The sequence below is a fragment of the Anarrhichthys ocellatus genome, unplaced genomic scaffold (assembly GCF_004355925.1).
Source record: "Anarrhichthys ocellatus isolate YVR2014 unplaced genomic scaffold, GSC_Weel_1.0 scaffold12, whole genome shotgun sequence".
NCBI lineage: Eukaryota > Metazoa > Chordata > Actinopteri > Perciformes > Anarhichadidae > Anarrhichthys > Anarrhichthys ocellatus.
In genome coordinates, this window is record NW_022280042.1 from 8545919 (window position 1) to 8569951 (window position 24033).

A 24033-nucleotide genomic window follows, 5' to 3' on the forward strand; every position below is an offset into this window, starting at 1 on the left:
ACAGTCCCTTGATGGGTAATTATGTGCGTATAAATAAACGCAATTAGTTTATGAACGCGTGGGTGATTTCTCTCTCAGTCTGCCTCGACATACAGTAATAAGCTCAATATGTTGTATTGATCACAAAATACATTCAAAGTAAACAACAGTAATCAGATTACTGAATAAAAATCGTGAAAAACAACATGGTAAAAGCTTAGTTGAGCACTAATCTATTATATTATAACTGTCAAAGGAGCAGACAGAAGAGTTAATAAAAATGCCATAAAAAGGTTACTTAAGTCAGTAGTGACCACCATTGTGATATTATAGAAATAGATATGAAATGGAAAATACTAATACATACATAAGGAATTATAAATACAACAAAGACAAAGTATAAGGCTGCAGGTCTCAATATACTTCTGAACTATTTAAGAATAGTACTATAACAGTTGATAAAAATGTAAAAGAGAGGCTATATTGCCACTTAAAGTAGTGAGTCATTAAGTGAACGAGTACAATCAATCCAAAGTCTTTGTAAAGATCATTTCAAAGGTCACTGTTGCGCATGAGACACTGAAGTCCTAATATATTTTATAGCAAAAATCCATATTGAAAGGAGAAGAGGGTCATGCTGATATGAATCACTGAACTTTCTGTCTCAAACACAGACATATAATTCAAATGTCACAAAACCAGAAAATGCCAAATATCTGTAAAATCTATTATCGCCATCTTTCTGTCATGAACGCATGAAGACTAACTGACTGAGATACGAAACAAAGCAAACTATGAGCTCCCATCACGTGGTGCGCTTTATGATTTCTGCGCTCTGGATTTGTCTCCAGTTGCGCTGGAGAAGAGACTCCTCATACTTTGCGGAGCTTTTGCTCTCAACTCAGCCAGCCGAGAGGATGAGCGGATCTGTGTCTGGGCTTCCTCCGCGGCGGTTTGTCCTCCACGCCCCCGTTTGAACAAGTTCCTTCGGTCTGATGTTTCCCTTCGGAGCTTCTTTTGGGAGAGAATGCGTCTTCTCGGTTTTGCGACTTTATTTGGAGTCCTTCTCAACGCAGGTAGGTGCAAGTTCGGTCATCGTGCGAGGGCGCAGTCTGGAGCGCATGTGTTCAGCAAAAACAAGTGCTTAGATATACTTCCTTCATATCTACCTTCGTGCGCAACAGACTCTAATATTACAAACATATTGATTATTTACATCTAATGCGTCCATAAGTTTCAACCATTTACTATGGATATATTCTGCTCCTAAATGCCTTTTTGTCGATGCCATTACATTTAGAAAAAAGAACTATTGCCTCGTGGTAACTCATTTCCTCACGTGTCTGTGCGTAAAATCGGACATCCAGATCTGCATAATGCAAACATTCACTTCCTGTCTTTGTATACTTTTGTGGAAACTTAAGGAACATAAATAACGAACAGCAATTAACAATCATGTTGTGTTATTGGTGCTGGTTTTGCGCGCTGAAGGAACAGCGCTGTGCCGGACTCCCCTGCTTTTGGCACAGAGGTGGAAAAGATAGAAACTCATATTCAATACAATAACAACCTTAAACCTGTGATTATCAGGTTCTGGTTGTTTATTTCTCTGGCTGATGCAGAATGAGAGATTATCTTCTTGCCTGTATGTAAGTGTTGGCAAAGAATATTAGGGTGCTGCCTTTTTTTGTGGCAGTTTGCTCCGTTTTGGAGTAGCTGACACTCATATCTTTTATTTTAAATGCACAGTATTTTCCCATTGAGATAAAACACCTCTTTTACAAGAGAGACCTGCAGCTAATCGGCTGCAGTTTCCAGAGCTGTACACCTGTGTCTAATGTTATTACATTGTTTTGTTGTGCCTGAAGTGATTACAGTTAATGGGATTATGATGAGAAGATATTGGTTTTGCACCTTTTGTATGAAGGTGTAAATGATTTAGTTTCTTTTACATCATCTTCTGTTTTCTGTTGGGGGAAAAACCTTTTTAGAGCTATTTAAAACTGATAAGCTATTTAAAACTGATAAGCTGCAGCTCGGCCGCTGGAGTTTTGCCCTCCAGCGTGACTGATATTCCCCCAAAATAAGTCCCTTGTTTTCACACAATCTCCTCTCAGGTGATGGATGGAGCTTTCAGGCATTTGCTTGGTTTAAAGTAATTAGGCTGTGGCTGTGATGTTATATGTGGACCTTTATCAGATGCGTTTGATGGCGCTGTCGGAGTTGAGATTAATGTTTGGTGCCATTTCAATAATTACACTACTAACATATATCAGTGGGGACCGCTAGCCTTTGTGGGATATTTAGGAAAGCGAGGGCAGGCGTGTTTACTGGACTTTGAGGTTTTTTTTAATTGAATGCATCCGTATGATGCTGATATCTTTTAGAAATACTAATTGAACCTGGCAGGCAACAATCCAGTGTACCAATTAACACTGACTGATGTAATTACTTGCAATAAAGAACTTTTCAATCTCAGCCCTCTCTGAAAAACATTCAGAGGTTCAATAAAATGAAAGGCTTCCCCATTACCTCTGATGCAATGAGTTGCCAGTGAGAATATGTCATGCATAGTGCAGAGGAGTGTTGCACAGCACACACTATATTGTCTGGACATGACACTTTCTCCATTTCAGGTCCCACAGCTTGATTTCTACAGATGTTTCACCCTTTCTGCGACACTGACTATAACTGAAAGTCGGATTAATGATGAGGTTTCGGGCAATAAGAAAAGCCCATCCAGACAGCGAAAAAAAGCGTCACATGAAATTTACAAAAGCTGCGAGAAACGCTGTATATTTTATTTATGAGAAGATGTGTCAGACACTCACAGTTTACTACCTCAGGGGATGGGAATTCACACGGACGATCTCTACACCAGCAGACTTGAATTGTAAATGGAGCTTTATCACCTATAAAAATCTATGGGTTAAAAGGGAAGTTAAAATAACCTCTCTGTGCTTTTTTTTCCATCTTTTACAGCTTTTTCTCACTTCAATGTGTTATTCTATATCCTCTGTGTTGACACTTATGAGACAGCCATCAAAACAGACTGAAAAGCACCAAAGATTAGACTTGGCGAATGACTCGCTCTTTGTGAAGTCACAAAGCCTTGCCGCTGCCCTTCTGCTGCCGGGCGTAGTGTCAAAAGACGGTGAAGATGACATTGCACTCTTGTGGAGCGCCATTAGTCTTGTTTGGTGTAACACCATCAAAGGCTCTCGCACAAAGTTAAATCTATGAAAGCCTCTGCAGCTTGAATCTAACAAAACATAAAGAAGAAAAGGAATGTAGCCTCGAGATTGGACACACAAAATGTGAAGAATCTGAATATTGTGGACGGATGTTATTAATGCACTCTGCACAAAAGAAAGGACAGCATGGATAAAATAGGGAATAGGTGACATTGAACAGAGGAGAGCAGATGTGTCGAAGCTTGAGGAATGGGTGCAAAATGGGTATTAAAAAATATGTTGATTTGTGAGCTTTAAAAGAGCTTGTAGGTGGATTTTGTTTCCTTTGTGCTTCTATGGCCATGTTCTAAAATTCTGCAAATGTTATGTAGATTCAATCAACTTTTTTTCTCCTATCTAGAAGAAAGGACTGACTGTTTATCTACAGTATTCAGGTACAATCACTATTATCAGCGATGCCACTAATGCTTGAATATTTTGCTCTCTCTCAGGAGATGCCCTTCAGATCCAATGCTACCAGTGTGAGGAGATGAAGCACAATGACTGCTCCACGCCGGAGTACATCGTCAACTGCACTGTCAATGTACAGGACATGTGCCAGAAGGAGGTGCTGGTCAAACCTGATGGTAAGTGACAGGTTAAACCTGTATGGCTGCTCGGTGCTGGTCCATAGGATTTAGGTATTTTCCATTATTAAAATACTAATTTGGAGGATTGTACATCTCTTGGTTTCCATATTCCTTCATGGGATCCAGGACAGAGTGATTTCCAGACAACCTTGTTTATGACTGCGTCTCAGCTCGTCCCAGTTGAGATATCAGAGTTTATGTTTGCCCCCTACCCCCCCTCCGATGTACATCAACGAAATTGCAAGTGCTTTACGACTTAATAATGTTGCCTTACCCTCATCTGAAGGCAAATAAATAAATTGTAATCCACAGAGGTCGAATAGCTTCTTAGTGCTGCGTTCAGCTCCGTCTCCGGTTTCCAGACGGTCACCTTTCCTCTGCAGATAAATAGGAACTCTTCTTTTCCACATGGATACTTTAGAACTATCAATCTTAAAATAATATCACTGATAAAAAGATTTTTTGCTGTAATGTGACATTTATTAAAAGTCATGCAAGCGCAGCAGCAGATTAGATCAGCTGTGAAGTTTGCACCTGTTGGCATTTTAAAATGACAGAATACGCCTCACCTTCTTCCTCCCTCCAGACACCTTTACATCCTGGTACTTCTGACTACTGACCGCAGCAGAAGAGGCTGAGTTGGTCACAACAAATCCCCAGTGCGTTTCACTGTCTTAATTAAAATATATATTGTTATCTGTTATTTTGTGCCTTTGCTCAGCTTCAAAGATGGAGAGAGTTGTATTGATTGATGTGTGGTTAGAAGTCACAGTCTCGCAGACACCAGCATCAGACAGTGTAACACATCAGTTTTCCGTGATGCATTGTACACCTACACAGAGATATGTGAGGCTCCGTTGTTGTTTTTTTGTCACGCTCACTTTTTAAAGACATCTCTGGCATCATCCCGGCAAACACTATCTCCCTGGACCACTTTATTCGGCTCATTCGTCAGAGAGGAGAGACTTTCCTTCAGCGGCCCCCGACACAACATTAGATTAGTTTTGCACTGTGTTATAGAAAATAAAATGGTTCAGCCTGTAGGGCGCCAACTCAACTGTTTTGGGACTTTGGAGGGTGGTGTCCTTAGCATTTCCAAAACCAGAAACACAAGAGCAAAAATATAAGGAATGCTGCTTATCTGCTTTAACTAAAGCTGCCATCATTAGCATGTTTGGCTATCTAGCATACTACAATACATTACAGTAGTAATCAAAACCAAGTCCAAGGCACATCATTTAATAAGTAGCTTACATTCATTCATGGGGTTGCAAGGTTATGTTATGCAAACAGCCCCGTTCGCAACAAGCACATGTACTGTGTAGTATCACCCACTGTGTAGAAACCGCTCTTGGATATGCTAACACAGTTTAGGGTAACCTTCGCCGCTCGTCATTGCTCTGCCTCAGTCGGCGATTTGTTCGTTTTTATTCGTGTTCCCTGCAGCACACTTCAGCACCACGGACAGCGCCGTGGATTCATCACGACACAGCACAGATAGGCTGCTGATATTTCAGAGCCATGGATTCTAACTTTACCTCAGCCAGATGAAGGATCAATGGGGGTGACTTAATATATTCAACTACACAGAACTAACGTCAGCTTAATAAGCTAGCTAGCTATAGCCAGAGAAAGGTGTCATTTCAGACAAAAGAAATCAACGGTTTCCTGCTAGAAATGAGAAGCCTGCTTTTGTTTATCTCACAACTCAAGGACACAACGATATTTGTGCAGCATCCACAACTTCAGCAGGTAAATGTGAGCAGTTTAAGCATTTAACTAATATTCTGAAGCAAGAGAACAGCTTGAGGTTGGGTATCCTGGCTTCATGGTTAGACATCTTGTAATTGGACGTTTGCAGGTGCAATGGCTGCAACAGTAGCTTTGTGTGACATCATTGAGTAAGAAATTGAACCCACAATCATTATGCTGTCTTGTCCAGTACGGGGAAATTTAATTTGCAGCAAACACAAGATAAATAACACAATAAGAGTGGCACTCAAATGATAACATACCTGGCTGCTGCAACATGTCGTAGACACACATAACAAATACCGTCAGGATGTAGGCGACAGGATGGAGAACCCTCACTTGAAGGGAGTCAGTGGCTCTGGAGTGCAATAATAAAAGTTACAGCACCACAGAATATGACTTTTTCATCTTCATACAAGCATACAAATTGTTGGGACATATACCACGCTGACAAACATCAGTTAATAAGAGCAGACAGGAAGTCAATAGCTCCATAGCCCTGAAGGGCAAAGAAATGCTGCAGCATTGCAACACACACAGCTCTTATATGTTACATCTTTAATCTCAGCAATCTAAGTACAGCACGGGAAACACTTTTCTATTCAGTCTGTGGTTTTAACGTCTCAAAGCTGGATGACTGTTCACTAACTGTGCGTTCTGGCAGGACAAACTTAAGATTCCTCTGTTTGTTCGTTTGTTCGTTTTTTTTGAACAGGAATACATTATCGGAAGTCCTGTGCCTCCTCTGGAGCTTGCCTCATCGCCTCCTCTGGATACCAGCAGTTCTGCACCGGTAGGCTGAACTCAGTCTGCATCTCCTGCTGCAACACCCCGCTCTGCAACGGGCCCAGGAGGAAGCGTCCCGTCCCCTCGGCGGCGACATCCAACCGGCCGCTTCTCCTCTTCCTGACCTTCTTCCTGCCACTGCTGATATGCTCCTGTATATGACGTAGACTGAGGAGCACGTCTCCACTCTACAGTTTGTTTCCTTTAGTCCAAAACTGTAGAAAAGAATCCTCACTTTGTTGCTCTTGTTTTCGGGTCATTTAGTCATGGCAGAATCTTGGCATGTCATCCAATACGGTTCAAGTATTTTGCAGCAGGAGAGGGAGTCAAATCATATCAGGTTGTCCTTGCAACTTCAGCTGAACAGGATGAACGTGTTTGCACTTGTGTCTGTAATTTCCCCGCTAACGGTGACCCGAACACAAAGAAATGCATCGGTCCGAGCCACAGTTAGAGGACAAGTTTGACATTTGGGACCTTTATCACTTTCTGGTGGAGCGTTTGATGAGAAGATCACTACTACTGTTACGCCTGTCTGTTAAACGTATGCGACTATCAGTGACTGGTTAGCTTAAAGTGGGGGGAAACAGCTAGCCTGGCTCCATCTGAAGGCAACAAAATCACTAATTGACACATTATATCGTTATTTAATCTGTCCAAAAATTCCGTCTTTGTGCTAATAAGATAAGCTAACAGGCCTTATTTTTAATGGACAGATGTACAGATATATTAAACATATATTCCAAAATATTCCTTTTCGGGAAATCTACAGCATACACTCATTTATTTTGCATATTTTCACTGATTCACCTCGGAGCCGGACCTGCGATCACTGCTGTGATACTCTGAAGCCACTCTGGCTTTGTATCCTCTCAGCGTTGAGAAAACACTGTTAATCTGATCAATGTAACACGGTGACCACTGAGAATGAGACTGCAAGTATATGGAGCGTTCTGAATCATTTATTGCTGTTGTTGCAGGACAAGGACCACGCAGTCTGCAGTCGAGGCGTCTCTCACCTTCTTTGCTTTTTGTGAAGTGGAGCGTTCTGTGAGGAACCTGCTCTGGAGTTATTTTCTGGTACTGCTAGAAGTTATTGTAGAAAATGAGCTTTTACTTTGTGGGCTTTTGTTGATGTATGGTTTGAAACAGCACTGTTTGGTTGTATTTCTTGTTAATGCTGTTGTTGCTCAGAATGCACAGGTTTCATGTAATGCAGAAGGTCCTTTGATTCAGGCGGATATGAATTTGGAGGGTTCTGAGGTCTCGCTCTTGCAGCATATTAATAATCATATATGTGCATATTTTCCACTGCCGTACAGTGTTGATTGACATTTTACTTCTTGGAATATGAACGATGCTGAGAGGGATTTGGAAAGACTATTTGTGTTATTGCTTTTTAATACTCCCTCAAAAGTTGAGTCCGTCGCACAGGAAGCTGATTAGATGTATTAATTAGACTTTGATATTGCATATATTCCTTTGTGAAATTAAATATTATTAAATTGTCTTAGAGCTGAATTTGGAGATGCCTGTTACAATGAGTTACACGATTTATATTACATAGACAGTATAAGAACAAGTTACAAGCACAAATACATTCTCACCAGAGAAATGCTGATGTCAGCAATTCTTAAGTTAATATTCCTTAAAACTAAAAAGAATCAGCATATGATCAAATTATAGCCAGTACTGCATGTAGACAATGCTGTCGACCAAATACGGTATTTTAAAATCTGCACCGATGAGAATACATTTGGCTAACTGTATGGATCTTATTTCCAAGTTCAGATGATTATTTGGTGAATATAGGTTTATATTTCCATCCAAATTATTCATTTGCTTCATGAGGTTTTATTTGGCTGCTACGATTCTGTTGTTTCCTTTTCAATCTGTACAGTCTTATATTTATATGTAGGCAACAAATGCAGACGTTCTTCTGTGTTTTAATGTCACACGTGATGATTTGAATGGTCTAAAGCCAAGAAAGATTGTTGTGTGTTGATAAATATTCTAAGACTTATTTCAGAGCCTCATTCGACTGAAACAAACACAAGGTTTCAGACAGAGATGCACCATCCGATAAATGTTCATGGCAGTTTGTTTGGATTGGTCTTCTGTGAAGAGTAACGCTGTATTCTGCTGATTTGTGACGTGAATAAATGTTGCTGAAAAACGGACCTGTCAAGTGTTTAGATGGCATGATTTCAGTCAGCAGCAAGAGCCCCATACATCATGTCTGACTGTTATTAGATAGAGTCTAAGGAGGTCATTTATTACTGGTTATAAGTTGTTGGTTTCCAGGAGGAACTGCCCCATTTAAACCTATGTAAACATTGATTTATTACTTATACCTTTGTAAGCTTTCCTGCAGACAAATATCACATCTCTGCAACATCTTCTGCTGACTTGCTGTGAAAAGACTTTAGGTTACCCTTCACCGGAATGAATGAATAGAAGGTATCCCAATGAACTGTCTGCATAATTAGTACCAAATCAGGTCCTTTCAATGAACCAAGCTATAATAGTTCCTTTTTAGAAAATGAAAGGAAGCAATGGAAGCTGTAAACTCTACAAAATAGTCCCGATAAAGCAGCGCCCTGTTGATTCAGTGAACTATTGCAACGTTAACATATTTTCCTTCATGATTAAACAAAGAAAAAGCAACAAAAGGAAGAAGTTGTAGCATTTTCAGTGCAGCATCCTTCACATGCAGCCTTTTCAAGCCTACAGCTCAACATTAGGATTCACCTCGGATATAATGCATCACTTTTGAGGGTTTTGGAGGGAGAGGGTGACTTTATTTGACTCTCTGGGAAATGAAATGCAGCACTGCTGGTGGGCCCTGGAAGGTTATGTGGGCCTATATGTTCTCTGTATCTTCAACCTTCACACAGCCAGGCTAAGGACGCCGTGCAACCAGCGCTTTATTAAATTCGCTACATTTCAGTACTTAATGACTCATCTATTGATTATTTTGTGCACTGTGCACCCTCTGTGGTTTCCAAATGAGCATGCACATACGAGAGTCTTGGAATACATTTTCTTACTGTGCATGCTTGACTCTACCTGTTTGCATTTTCAATTACTAAAACAGCGTGATCGCCAGGCTGCACTGAAACTGATAAAAGCCTTATGTGAAACAGAAGATTAAGGTTTTGTCAGAATGAGCACTGAATACAGATCAGACATAATCCACTCTGTATTACACCCCTCTTACAACGGCTGCTATGTCTTGCAGAGGATTCCAGTCAAATGCAGGTAATTCTGTAAAGATGAGATGTGAGAGATGTGCAGAGGCTTCAGTATCGTGATGTTGAACTATTCAATATCTGTTATCTGCTAAATTGAAACTGGAATTATTCCTCACTTCTTTAGAGAGAGACAGAACTTGATCGTCCAGTTGTGACTGTGATGAGCGATGATCGACTTCTAAGTGGCATAATAGTGTTTTCAATGAATTACCTAACACTGCAGGGGTGCATTGTTAAAACAACACAATAGGATGAGTCCTGCAGTCCACCGTCAAATTCACTCTGCAGAGAGACGAGAAATATGTTTCAATCACAGCTACGTTCAGCTCAAACCAACACGGGTGACTTTAGTGTTTTTAAACGACCGAGTTAAAACTGAGTTGTGTCAATTATAGTTTCAACTTTAAGGTCTATTAGCAGCAAAGCATCCGCCAGTGTGAGGGCGCCCGTGTGACAGAGCGTCATTAAGACTCAACACAGAGGAGGAGGAGGAGGATGGAGTCAGGACTGACGATCACAAAGGGGAAGTGCCGACTGCAGATCTCCCAGGATTAAGAAGCAGCAAAAACAGGAGATTATTAAAAATAATAAGGCCCACCTCTGCCTTCTCTGCTCTAATGACGTGTGTGCAACTACAGCCACATTAGGGCTCTGGCAGTGGAAATACTTCAGTTGATGAGGGACCTAAACTCGTCTACTTTGTTTACTGTGTAGGCCAAGTGCGTTGGAAATAAGGGGGGAATGATCTATTCTGGTGTGGGCGGTTACAGAGCGCTGGACTAACACATCGGAAACCTCCAGAGATTCAATTACCCTCAGTTCAGCTGTACAGATATACTGTGCATTGTAGTTATTGAACCACAGCTAGGACATCTATATGCATCTAATCTCATTTATTTCCATTAGATGTATTCATTATCAGGCATATTTTGCTGATGATTTGAATGGCTGAATTAAAATTAAATTCTATTAAATGAGAAGGTCCATTAAACATATTACATTGGATGTGAATAAGCCTGAGGAAAGCTTCCTCCTAAATCTGATGACTTAGCAGTCAACCTGACACAAGAAGCGACTTCACTAGACTTTAACTTTAGTGCAGTGACACAAATCTTCATTCCAGTAAGTAGGGCCAGTAAAAGAGCGGCTGTGGGAAAGTTAACAAGCATCAGACTAGTGTTAAGAACATTGCACCTCTGCAAGAAACAGCAAAGCGAAAGAGAACTGGTTTTAATGGATGAGGTGAGGATGACTGAGCTGAGGTGGGGCGATCGGCTTGATGCAGTTTGTTTGGTATGAGAGTAAGTGGCTCACTGGTCTCTGCTGTTTTATAAAAACGAGAGCACTGGTGCCCTCTAGTATTCAAAACAGTGACATGCAGGGATGGAACATTTGCAGAAACTGGCAGCTGATTAAAACGCGATGGAGAAAGAGACATTTTACAGTCACCGTGTTAAAGTAGTTTCTGAAACTTTAAATGACCTGTTTTTCTCTTGCTTTATGTCTCAATTTCATATCTAACTTTTTCATATTCCTCCCAGTGAAGCACTTTGTTATAAAGAAAGTACATTCCTTCAGTGACTCATCAATTGGTCTGGATAGGACCAATCGTGTTTACAATCATTATAAAATGATGGAATTGCTCATTTCAAGTGGAAAGAGAGAATGACAGACATCACTTGTGTTCTGTACAATTCGTCTCAGTGATGCCAAAGTAGAGTCCTCCAGGCGGATATTTTGCTCCAGCTCTGATGATGCTGAAACAAATTGTTTCTCCTAGAGTTCTTGATGGAGAGTTTCCATCAAGTGGCCTGGCTCCACAGCGAGGACTGTTTCTATCAGGAGCCGCAGGGCCGAGGGCTGTGGTGAAGAGACTCTTGTGTGAGTGATGAGTCCATCTGAAGACAAAGGGCCAATGTTCTCAGGCCCTGGGATTGCTCTTAATGTGGTAGGGTGTTCTAAAGCCAGAATCAAGCCCTAAAGCTCCTTCCTGCTCGTACATCGTCTTTATCAGTGGCCCTCCATGCACTCATGGTGGACCCTTTTGTCTGGCCTTTGATGGGACCTAAATCACTGATATTATCTGATGGAGTCAGCAGGGCGAGATGAGGTTGGTTACTATTTTTTCTTCAATGGAAAATCACAGTAAAAATACAGAAAAAAAAGAACAGACCTGCTTGCAACATTGCTTTTAACATTATAAACTTAACTTTATTCATGTTATTTTTTGTGTCATGCAATAGTCTGAGTATGTATATACTATTTTAAGCATTGTAATACTTATATTACGTATTTCTTTCTCTTATCTGATTCTTTTATGCTTAATATTTCTTATGTTAGCATGTAGTTTTAGCACATCTTTAAAAGTATGCCACCCTGCATTTGATTGCACAGAATAAATATAACTTTTCAGTCTGTGTTCCTGAAAAAACAAGAACACATGGTAAATGTAGGACATGCTAAAAAAATGTCCAGCCCTTATTTAACAAATATATATTTTCTCATATGTCATATTTCTTACATTTAATCTGAAAAAAACCCTCCAAAAAAACATTTAAATCAACATTTGGCTGCACTATCAGTCTCCGTCCACTAGAGGTCAGTGTTGTACCTTTGAAGCTGCTGACTGCACTAGAAGAAATTTCACCAAACCCGGAAGTGTTAGTGAGTCTCGGCCGTGTCTGCTGTTCATTCAGGCTGCTGCGATTGAAATCAGTTACTGTTAAAGATATCCGTTCATATCGGGCGCCTGATATATTTGCTTGTCGATAGATTAAAGGAGAGCAAGCATGGCTGGTCGGCTACCGGCTTGTGTTGTTGACTGTGGCACGGGGTAAGTGACAACAATACAAGGCTAGTTAGCGTTAGCCTGGCTGTCAAACTTCCAGCTAACGCCCCGTCTAGCTGATTAGCCTGAAAGATGCCAACGATACTTAGCCACATCTGTTTGTGTGTTTATTCTTATGTCGTCTTTAAAAGCAGACTCAACGCTGCATATTAGCACGCTAACGTGACCGACTGCTTTGTTTTGTATGCTTTATTTCTCAATGCTGTTTTATTGTTGCAATTAGCTGCTGCTAGCTACCGAGGCTAATGTTACTTCCTGGACAATCCTCACAGCAGAATGAATATTATCCAGATTATTTTGGGTGTTACTCAATTACGTACCTGTCTATAGTTTCTTCATCCATAAGGATGCAACTGTAACTCAACCTTTATTCTCTGTTTGTTCCCTTGTAGGTACACAAAGCTTGGTTATGCAGGAAATACAGAACCACAGTTCATCATACCTTCATGTAAGTGAATGGAAAAAATGCCCAAAACACCAATTTGGTTTTAATTTAAGCTTTAATTAAGTTTTATCTGGAGCTTAACTTAATTTACATGAATGTGTAATACAACTATTCAAATATTTCCATACAGTTAGTCAATGAAATCATATTTAGATATTATTTTATATTGTTAACTGTATTTTTTTATTTCTAAATTCAGTAACAAAGTAATTATTGAAAGAGGAATCTACCTTTATGATCTGCAACAAGATGGCAGTTTCAGGTCGACTTCCTTTTTTACAGTTCCGTGAGACAGAAACCAGGAAGACAACGTGCCATTTAAACACAATTATTGTGAAAATCATGGCTACGTTCAGCTACGTCGCCTTTACGATACATACAATAGTGTTTAATGGTTTCCCTAAAGAGGAGGAAAGCTTTGTTTTGTTATGAGAATTCAAGGGCTATACTTTTTAGTAAGAAGTCATTTCTGAGTTGTGTATTGTGACTTTGACTGTAAATACTCACTTGGACACAATATACTGTATATCAGTTCACAGCTGGAAATAGTCCTAATGCACTATTTATTCCTGCTACAAACCACAGTGCCAAGCTGTTTTATCACGTAGTGTCTTCTCACCTCCAGGTATCGCAATCAAAGAATCAGCCAAGGTGGGAGACCAGGCCCAGCGCCGGATGATGAAGGGTGTTGATGACCTGGATTTCTTCATCGGGGATGAAGCCATAGACAAACCATCGTATGCAACAAAGGTAGACAGAAACCTTTCACAAAGAAGTGCTTCCTGTGAAGCACTTTGATTTGAGATACTGAGAGTTTCCTTCTTGATTTCCAGTGGCCCATCCGTCACGGGATAGTGGAGGACTGGGACTTGATGGAGAGATTTATGGAGCAGATCATCTTCAAGTATCTGCGGGCAGAACCTGAAGACCATTACTTTCTTTTGGTAAGACCAGATCTGTGTCCATTGTTAAGAGTTACAGCCTCCTATGCAGATCAGGATCTGAAGAAATGCGTCTTATTTCCTGCAATTTCAAAACAGGAAATAAGGTCTTCCAATTGAATTTAGTTGCATTTAATGACTTTCTGCGTGTGTCTCTCCAGACAGAGCCTCCTCTCAACACACCAGAAAACCGAGAGTACACCGCAGAGATCATGTTTGAGTCGTTCAATGTGCCGGGTCTCTACATTGCTGTTCAGGTACGTTTCCAAAACATTCCGGCACCTGAAATTCACACCAGCCAACCAGTCTTTATTTCCTCTAAAGTCTTCCAGACAAACCCAAGTAGAAAAGCCTTGTAGGGCATGTTTGGAACCAGACTTGTAAGCTGGAAATATCTCTTATACTCTGAATGTAATGTGATTCAGAGGTGCAATGGGGAAATGATCATTCTCACTTCTTCTTTCTATGTTTACCGTTCTGTTTTTAAATGTTTCACTCTGTGTAAATCCTGCAGTGTCGTCATTCAGTATTTGTGATGGTTGTTTTTCGTGACCTAGTGTGATTTAGTTGTATGTTCTGCTTCAGGCTGTCCTGGCGCTGGCTGCCTCCTGGACATCCAGACAGGTGGGCGAGCGGACGCTGACGGGCACCGTGATCGACAGCGGAGACGGAGTCACTCACGTCATCCCGGTGGTGAGTGTCACTTCTTCAGGGTTGCCTTTTTGCTGCTCCTGAGTTGTCAGTCCTAAAGTGGTGCGTGTGTGCGTTGCAGGCTGAAGGCTACGTCATCGGTAGCTGCATTAAGCACATCCCCATCGCTGGTCGAGACATCACCTACTTCACCCAACAGCTGCTGAGGGAGCGAGAGGTGGGGATACCTCCGGAGCAGTCCCTGGAGACTGCTAAAGCTGTCAAGGTCAGTGGTGGGATGTCTTTAGAAACGTATAATATTCAACAAACCTGACAGGATTTGGTGGTTGTTATGCTCAGCCTGACCACTAGAGGTCAGCAGCACTCACTGCAACTTTGAAATAGAAAGATGTTTTATAATACATTTGGTTTTGTTGTCTTGCTAAAAGTCTCTCTGCATTGTTTTCCTCTTTAAGGAGCGGTATAGCTATGTCTGCCCTGACCTGGTGAAGGAGTTCAGCAAGTACGACACAGACGGCTCCAAGTGGATCAAACAGTACACGGGCATCAACTCCGTCTCCAAGAAGGAGTTCACCATCGATGTTGGCTACGAGCGCTTCCTGGGGCCTGAGATCTTCTTCCACCCTGAGGTGAATAGTTATACATATAGTGCTGCTGCTGCTGGATGATTTAGTCAGCTTGTCACAGTGAAAAATGTTGTTTTTATTCTCTTGATTGAACACTATCATCAGATTTTTGAGTTACCTGTTTGCTCTTTGGTCTCGTCCAGTTTGCCAACCCGGACTTCACCCAGCCCATCTCAGAGGTGGTGGACGAAGTCATCCAGAACTGCCCTATCGACGTCAGGCGTCCGCTCTACAAGGTAGAGGAACACGGGCCTCTGTAGCCGCTGCAGGCGCTGTAACCGTTAGTGTGTGTGTATGTGTGTCTGCTTGTACTCAACGTGCACCGCCTCTTTGTGTCTCAGAACATCGTGCTCTCCGGAGGCTCCACCATGTTCAGGGACTTTGGCAGACGCATGCAGAGGGACCTCAAGAGGACCGTGGACGCACGGCTGAAAATGAGCGAAGAGCTGAGCGGCGGCAAGTTAAAGGTGAGGATGAAGATTAGTGAATTAAATCCAAAGTGTGTAAATGTGTTTCACCCTCTTATAAACACGGTTAGTATTTAGTCTCTAAATGTAGAGCATAGTTGGTCTGTACCAAAATACAAGAAGTCCAAAACAAAAAGGCACTTGAATGATACAAAATCAACTTCTCTTCTTCATGAAGGTTGACAGGAAGTGGTGTTCATTGTCTCTGTATTGACGGAGTTATCCTCTTTTCTTTTTGCAGCCGAAGCCCATCGACGTGCAAGTCATCACTCACCACATGCAGAGGTACGCCGTCTGGTTCGGAGGATCAATGCTGGCGTCTACTGTGAGTATCAGAACACACAACCCTCCCTCCTGCAGCTTAATATACATCTTTGACATCAAGAAATCATTGGAAATAGAATCTAGTGAATGTTCCTTTGATGAGAGTTTTAAACCGCAAGAAGCTAAAGTTTTTCCTAATGCACCAGATTCTGGTAAACTGTTTTTGTTGACTTAACGCAGCACACATACACACACACTGTCTTTATCTATGACGTGTAAAGGGAAATGACACTAACGGGATCGTTTGTGTTCCGGCAGCCGGAGTTTTACCAAGTGTGCCACACCAAGAAAGACTACGAGGAGATCGGGCCGAGCATCTGCCGCCACAACCCCGTGTTCGGAGTCATGTCTTAGGCGTCGGAGCGTTCAGCGGAGGCCGAGGAAAACGGGAAGAAGCGCCGCAAGACCTCACATGCTGTGGAAGTCCCATGAGCCTTTGCACGGATGCTCCGACAGACCTGTTCGTTGGGATAAAGCGACAGTGGACCAAACAAACTGCCAAAATAGCGGCAATATCCTCGCAAATTTGAGGAAAGAGGTGACTCAGCCCAAAGGATCCTCAAATAAAACGTTTACTGCAAGTAGGTTAATAATAGGTGATAAATCTTTAATTTCTGGGTGCCTCGTATATGTACTTCTAATATCCTCACAGGGTTGTAATATGTAATTAATCAACATGAGTCTCTGTGTATATGGGTTGGGTTCTTGCTATGTGTTATATGCTGTTTGAAGAGGCAGGACATGCGTTATCAGTGAATAAAACACCTTTTTGATCATCAAACAGGTGAAAAACAAGAAAATCAATCACCAGGCAATCTGACCGTTCCTGATATTCTCTTCTTGTTTTGTCTCTTTTCTTTGAACATGTCCCTCATCACCTGGAAGAAGTATTTATTTGAATTTGGATGATTAAAAGCAGTCAGGCATTTAAAACATATTGATCTGTTCAAATAGTTCCCGCCAGGTTTCACTGAAGTCTTCTTCTCTCTCAGCAGTGTGACGGATGCTAACGGCTTCCCTTTGACCTTTTTTATTTGTATTAATCATCTCTTGACCCACCTGTCTTGACAAAGAGAAGTGGTATTAATATATGAACTTGCAGTTTAACTGACTGTTGTTGGACCATCACTGTTGCCTGATCTCAGTTCTACTGGAAGCCTTGTACTGTATTTCAATGCTGGCATTCCAATAAATGCCAAGGAGATATTTCTACAGTTGTGATTTGTGTTTTTCAAGCTGTTCTGTTAAGAACTACATGGTTCTATTTGGGTTGCATCTATTCTCATCATAACACAGCTATATGTGTGTGAGGGTAACCCCCCCACTGTAACTGTATCCCGCCACACTGACCAACTCATGATGCAAGAGTCTATTTCCATCCAGCCCCTTCATGTCAGCGTGGGGGGGAGGCAGCGTCCAGAGGCCTGTTTGTCGTGGTGCTCACTGGTTTCTGGCAGCAGAAGAGTAATGGACGGATGGATTTAGCAGCCATTTAGTGAAAGAGTTTATTCTATGAATTTGAACATGAAATGCTGTAGAAAGCAATGCCGGAGTGAGAAATGTCAAAAGAAAAGTGCCGGTTTATAAAACCGGGAAAGAGCGCGACGGACTGAGACATGTCTCCTGCAGAGAGGCTGAAGCTGCTCCTCTTCCTGGCTTCCTTCTTTGGAGCAGCAGGATTCCTGCTCACACTTGTGTCCTGTGGGACCGAGTACTGGCTGCTGGCTGCTGAGTCCTGCAGCTCTGGAGGAAGTGTCCCGAGAGAGGGGAAGAGCGGCACCGAGGTATTTCAACTGAACACCTCAACTTTACTTGTATAGATCCTTTCATGAGTGAAACAAATGCATCACACCAACTAAAACAATCAGGCAATGAAGTGTAGAACAGTAGAGTGAAAGAGGCTGATCTGCTTATTACATGCATGTTATTATTTCCTATGTAGCATAACAAACAGTTCTCCACATCACATATAGAAGATGACAGACTGCACCCACTGGTTTTGTCAGTCAAACACTCCATTTACAGACTGCTGGCGGACACACGAGTCTGCTTCAGACTGTGGACACTCTGACACCTGATGAGTCTGGCTTTATTTAAATGCTGTAGCTGAGTGACTCCAGACTGAACTACAGTGACGTAATCTTCATATCTATCACAAAAGAGACAGACTGTCAGAGAGAAAAGGTCATGTTTGGTGTTGTGATCCTCCAGGATACAGACGGTGTGAGGGTCTTCCATGAGGGCCTGTTCTGGCGGTGCTCTTTCATGGCTGTCTCAGATCAACACTCTATGTGGGACCTTTGGATCTGTAAGAACCTGAGACTAACATGATGCATTTATGAATACAAATTTGCCAAACAGCAGCATCACAACAGCGTCTTTCTTTCAGCTAATCAGCCAGCATCAAAGGTCTGCCGAGCCGCCTTCCTCTTCCCGTTTCCTGCTCGTGGGCCACAGCGATCTCTGGTGGAGCCACACAGTTCCCCCACAGAGCCGTATGAACATCACTCTGCCATTGGTCGGTATTATTTTCAGGAATTGATTTATTTTTGACGTTATGGTCTCCCATCATTTACAAGGCCTCATATTCTCTCAGTTTTTAGGACCTTCTGGAGCATCTTCCTCGTCACAGGCGTGGCGGCGGTCCTCATTGGTGGATTTGTTGTCATCTGTGCCGGCCCGCTGACCAATCACAGACTCTATGAAGTGGGGGGGGCCCTTCTGCTTTGTGGCGGTAAGGACAAATCAGCTACAAAAAAGTGATTTTCTGGCCTTAACACAAACAGATCTCACTCACATTATCCTCAAAAAGCTTTTAGAACAAGAAATGATAACGCCATCAGTTTAAACGTATGACTTATCTTCGATGAGGCTCGGCAGGTTCTCATTCTGACAGTCTGCTGTTGGGCTGAATCCCCTCGTTAGGGGTCATCGCCTACAGCTGAGGAGTCAGTTTACTCGAGCACAGGTGTGTCTGAGAGGAGAGCGCTTCATGTTCAGGGAATATCTGAACTTTCTTTTTGAAAAACAACTGTGGATATAATGAAAGTTTAAGATGACAAATGACATGTTATGGAAACATTTAATTCCATTATGTGACAGCAGCAGAGGTGGGGAGGCATCGCAATAAAAACCACTCATAATAAGTTGATCGTTAGGAATCTCCATTATCGGGATAATAGTGACGTAAAGGAGCTGTCTAGCCTGCTTTCATGGTAGAGGAGGGAAAAATAAAGAATTAAATAAATACAGGAATCATCATGTTAGACATCTTTTTTAAATGTATTAACCCTTTATCTATGCAGGATATATGCAGGGGGACCTTTTGATTTATTACCTTATTTAGTTTTTTCAGTAAAATGGATCAAAACCGATGTGTCCTACCAGTGAATGCCATAAACATATAAAACATAACGTAGAGGGATTCCAGTATTTTTAAAGAGTTTTAAACATATTTTGATGATTGTCAGGAAAATATCGTGAACGCAAAAATTTTGGCCGGAATAATGGAGACATGAAATTTTCATATCGTCCCTTCGCCTAAAGAGGACAGAGGTGTATTACTTTATTCATGTACTTGTATAAGTGGCCATGACAAACATGAGCAGAGCCCCGTCATAAAGACAGTCATAACAGCAAACTGAAGAATATCTTCTGCAGACCTGCAGCGAAGCGGCTCCTCTCTGGGAGCAGCTGCTGGTCAATGCACCACATGTTCTTGCTCTTCATGTGTCTTGGTTTAAGAAAATCAATAGGTCAGAGAAGAGATGTGACCTGAAGACGTTGCCAGCGTTTGTGGTCACTTGTGTACAGTCCGCAAATATTACAATAACTTATGCGTGTAGTCATAATGGAAACGAGGAGTCCAACTCTGGAACACTTGCCTCAGGGCTCTGTGAATCATCTTCCAGCCAACACTTCAGATTTCCATCTGACTCTCTTAACCCAAAAATATTTGTTTATTCAAATTAATAAAACTAAAGTTTAACCCTTTAACACCCAGTTTCCCACTTATATGTCATGTTGTTCCATACTGTATGACAGCATCATATTTTTCATGAGCTTGTTTGCAACTCCTCACTGAAGCTATATTAGTACACTGCATGAAATATCCAAACTCAAATTCATACTCTGTTTTATGACAGATTCAGATTCACTCTTGAGCATCTTTTTCTGCACATTTTCCTAAAATTCACCTCATTTGGAATCTTTTTTAATTTTGGGATCTTCACGAGAGTTTAAAAATACGTTGTGTTGCATTGAACGATGTTTTGTTGCGTGTCAATGAGGTGTAAGATATTACAAACACAAACACAAGATATTTTTTATTTCAGAGAAGAGCAAGGGACATCTTAAATGAACAAATATGGTTTCTAATTATGCCGTTAAAAGTTAATTGGGAATCCTTGTTTTTTTATGTTTTCCCATCTAATTATGTTGCTTTTTTCAAATATATATATTTCAAATATTTTGTGTGTGTGTGTGTGTGTGTGTGTGTGTGTGTGTGTGTGTGTGTGTGTGTGTGTGTGTGTGACAAAGTGTCTTTTAGTGTCTTTGTTGACGCTCTTGGCATGACCTCCTTCCTCCCCTGAGCTGTTCTTTCACTCAGGATCTCAGATGACTTTCTTGATGTTCTCACAGAGAGAACATTTGTGAGTCAACATATTATCTGTAAGGGATATTACAAAATAAGCCCTGGAGTCTTTTTATTTACACGAAATGACTCCAGGGTCAAGTGTCGTATGCTCCCAGGGCTGAACCCTGAAGAAGAGAACTTAAACCTTTAAAACTCTGTGCCTGTCAGGTCTGAGTCTGCTGGCAGTGCTGGTGATGTATCTGATGTGGGTCCATGTCCTGGACACTCTGGAGCAGTTTGCCCTCCATCACAGAGTCTCCACTTGCCCCTCGTTCCACCTCAGCGTCCAGCACGGCCCTTCCTTCCTGCTGGCTCCGGTCGCTGTCTTCTTCTCTCTGCTGGCCGGGCTGCTCTTCCTCCTGGTCGGCCGCAGCATTCAGGGCATACAGCTCGATAAAAAAGACAGAATTCCTGAACTTCCAGCATCTGACGATTATCTGTGAAAATATTGTAATGTACAACTGTCTTGCTGACATAAAGCAACTGAAGTACAGGAACTCTCTCCCGCTCTCTCTCTTTTGCGAATAAGGATGTTGATATTTAAAGCACAAAGACCCGGTAGATCGGCATCAACGGAATGATTGACAGGTGGTCACTCAAGTCTTGCATCAGTGGGGATAATTGGAATCCTTAATTTGAAGTTGGGCTTTTTCTAAATGATTATTCTAGTCTATTAAACAGATCCAAATGTGATTAATACTCCAAAACTCTCACTCTGCTTTTATTATAATTGATAAATCAATTTTGACAAAAGTGGAGGGCAGAGGCCTGCCCGGTGTACGCTGGAGGATGGAGTAGATTGAGTGTGACCGAGCCTGCCCGTCATCAGGACATCAGGTTGAAGCTGTGATATCTTGGGTCAGAGAGGGATGGAGATAATAATAAATTAGACTGTCATAATTCATTTTGTGACGGAAGAGACGCCTCGCAGTGTGTGTGCGACACACGGCCGCCACTAGAGGACAGCGTTGTCTCAGGATAACGTTGTGCAGCCTCATTAAATCACTCGAAGTCCTGACGACGAGGTCCAACAACATTACCGCAGAACGCAAAGTTGGTGGGTTCGCATCACATAAAGCCTGCAGAGGAAAGAACCAGGAGAGGAATTTGTAAGTGATAATTAAATCATCTAACTTTCCTGACAAGCGAAAAGATTTTTTTTTTTCCTCTTCAAGTTCAGTAACATATTAGGGGGAGGAGGGGTTATCACACCTTGATAATTGGAAAAGGCAAACAGAAGTGAGAATGTGACATGTTACAGTGACAAAAGGAAGAGGAAGAGCAGGGAGAGTGGGGGAGGACAGGGAGAAAGAGTTGACACTGCTCATCAGCGAGACTTTCAATATTCGGTCATGTCTGACACTCCTGTGCCTCTCCATCCTTCCTCCTCTTAATCTCTGCTGTGAACTAGGTGAGTATAATTACACCGGAGCATGTCACATTCACTCTCCTGAGCCTCTCGCCGCCTTTAAACAACCGCCACCTCCTCTGCCCCAACAGGGCGATCTTTCTTTTCGAATGAACACCATGGAGATCCAGTCAAATGGCTCGGTTTCACTCTCTGAACGCAGGATCGTGGCAGATTCATTACTAGTGGTCCAGGAGTGGATGTGGTGCTGTTGTAGCTGTCAGCCTTGGACTCACACACACTCAACTAGTTTGTCCTTTACATCACATCATCACACTGGGTCTTTGTCCTCAGTAGATAGAAGTGTCCACGGCAATTACTACGGGGGCAACAAAGACATCAGAAGAAGCAACTCGAGACAGCCCATCTCATTCTTGCTTTTTAAAGCCATTTTACCATAAAGTTTAATTTAGTACTTGTGAATCGTCAGGCTGTTAGAGCGATACTCTGCATTTAAAGAGTTTGTTTTGTATTCCAAAAGCACAAGAGCAACAGTGCATTTCACAGGCTGCTCTAAGCTGCTGTTAGCAGGTAGTTTACTGGTGGTTTGGTTTAAAAAGCATATAATAAAGAACCATCCAGACCTCTTACTGATGGATTTACTTATTCAAGACCCCCTTCATAGGATTCTCTTTAAAGTCAAGTGAAGTGCAAACGAGCCATGTTTCAGCTTGTTGTAGGTCCCCGAAGTGGCACAAAAACATAACTATATCACGTACAAAACAGAAAGAAATGTGACGCACTTTCCCCAAATCACAAAGCTCAAACAATCATTCATTTTTTTGCCACTGAAGATTGTTCACCTGCAGAGTGATTCTGGAGATCTGAACATGTATGGGTTGCATCTTCTGTGCTCTGAGCGATGCTACATGCTTTGCTATGCCTGCATGTAACTCTAATAAGACAGGCTCAGCATATCATTGGCACATTTTAGCATTTGTCACTGATCCAAGCACACTGTATGGTGTAATGGTGTGTGACGGTGTTTTTACTTTGGTACCATGAAAGCAGATTTAATGAGCAGCCATTGAAAGCCGGACACAACGTTTTCTGTGATTCCCTTCCCTGAACCTCCCCCATGTTCGCTCTCCACATTGGTACACTCTGCTCTACCTCCACATTACCCAGAGGCCAACCCAGGGGGCGCAATTATTCAGGCCTTTGCTCAGCCAAGTAGAAGAAATTAGCCTCTTCTCCTGAACCAAGACCTTCTAACCTACACCAGGACCGCAGGCTGCCTCTCTGACTAGCACGACCCCCTGTGACTTCCCTCTCCAGACCTTGTTTTCCATACATATGAGCCCGAGCTGGCCGGAGCCACGCTTGGCTGCCATATGGGCTCTCCTTGCCCCGGCTGGCAGAGTGGGCCTGTGGCTATACGATCCAACACCCCCGCACCTCCTCGCACCCCTCCTGGAAAGGATGCTGGTGTCCTCGGGCCGACAATGCGCTTTTGCTACAACTCAACACAAAAAGTCTAAGAAGACGAGCAGCCGGGCTGAGATGTGTCGTTCTGTGTGGCCGCAAAAGATGCGATTACAAAAGCAACATCAGAAACTGAATTTAGGAAGACTGGAAGTTACATTTCAAATAACTGCAGGTCAATATCTAAATGAGCAATTATGGAAAAGAAGAAAGATCTGTAATGAATTCTATTATGATAGAGTGTGATCTCAGGGTGTAGGGTCAAAGAATAAGAGCTCCTCTTCCTCCATTTATTCTTCACTTCATCTTTCCTGTAATTAAAATCATTTTGAGTCTGTGCTGACAGATCCTCCTCTCTTACCTTCCCCTCTTCTCTTCATGTCTGTCTTTGCCTTTTCCCACCTTCCATCTCATCTATTCAGACCAGTCAGTGGTGGGTAATGAGGTCTGCGGCCCGGCCCCGTGCTCCCTGACGCTCACAGTGAGGGTTTGAAAACTGTTTAGCAGTAGAATCACAAAGTCTTCCTGTGACCTTGGCTGCTGTTCTAGGGTGTAAGCACGCAAAGTGAGGAAACGTCAGTCGGCCCTCCCAAGAGGCCGGTATCCCTGAGATACCGGCCTTATTGATAATCGCAGCATAAAAGGTTACAGCTGATAATGCCGCCCTG

General features: G+C 42.2%; 3 protein-coding genes across 3 annotated transcripts; all 3 read left to right on the forward strand.

The window, feature by feature from the left end:
- Window positions 1-845: 845 nt before the first annotated feature.
- Window positions 846-9416, forward strand: LOC116385930 (ly6/PLAUR domain-containing protein 1-like). The gene is made up of 3 exons (XM_031851708.1): window positions 846-1055; window positions 3665-3799; window positions 6270-9416. The coding sequence occupies exons 1-3, from the start codon at window positions 1007-1009 to the stop codon at window positions 6500-6502; spliced, it is 417 nt and encodes a 138-aa protein (XP_031707568.1). The 5' UTR covers window positions 846-1006; the 3' UTR covers window positions 6503-9416.
- Window positions 9417-12240: 2824 nt separating this feature from the next.
- Window positions 12241-17106, forward strand: LOC116386296 (actin-related protein 3). The gene is made up of 12 exons (XM_031852389.1): window positions 12241-12427; window positions 12835-12890; window positions 13513-13637; window positions 13721-13831; window positions 13990-14085; window positions 14414-14521; window positions 14601-14744; window positions 14935-15108; window positions 15249-15341; window positions 15447-15572; window positions 15814-15897; window positions 16155-17106. The coding sequence occupies exons 1-12, from the start codon at window positions 12384-12386 to the stop codon at window positions 16248-16250; spliced, it is 1257 nt and encodes a 418-aa protein (XP_031708249.1). The 5' UTR covers window positions 12241-12383; the 3' UTR covers window positions 16251-17106.
- Window positions 17107-17198: 92 nt separating this feature from the next.
- On the forward strand, window positions 17199-21010 carry LOC116386297 (transmembrane protein 182-like). The gene is made up of 5 exons (XM_031852390.1): window positions 17199-17680; window positions 18108-18204; window positions 18286-18414; window positions 18493-18630; window positions 20701-21010. The coding sequence occupies exons 1-5, from the start codon at window positions 17513-17515 to the stop codon at window positions 20973-20975; spliced, it is 807 nt and encodes a 268-aa protein (XP_031708250.1). The 5' UTR covers window positions 17199-17512; the 3' UTR covers window positions 20976-21010.
- Window positions 21011-24033: the final 3023 nt, after the last annotated feature.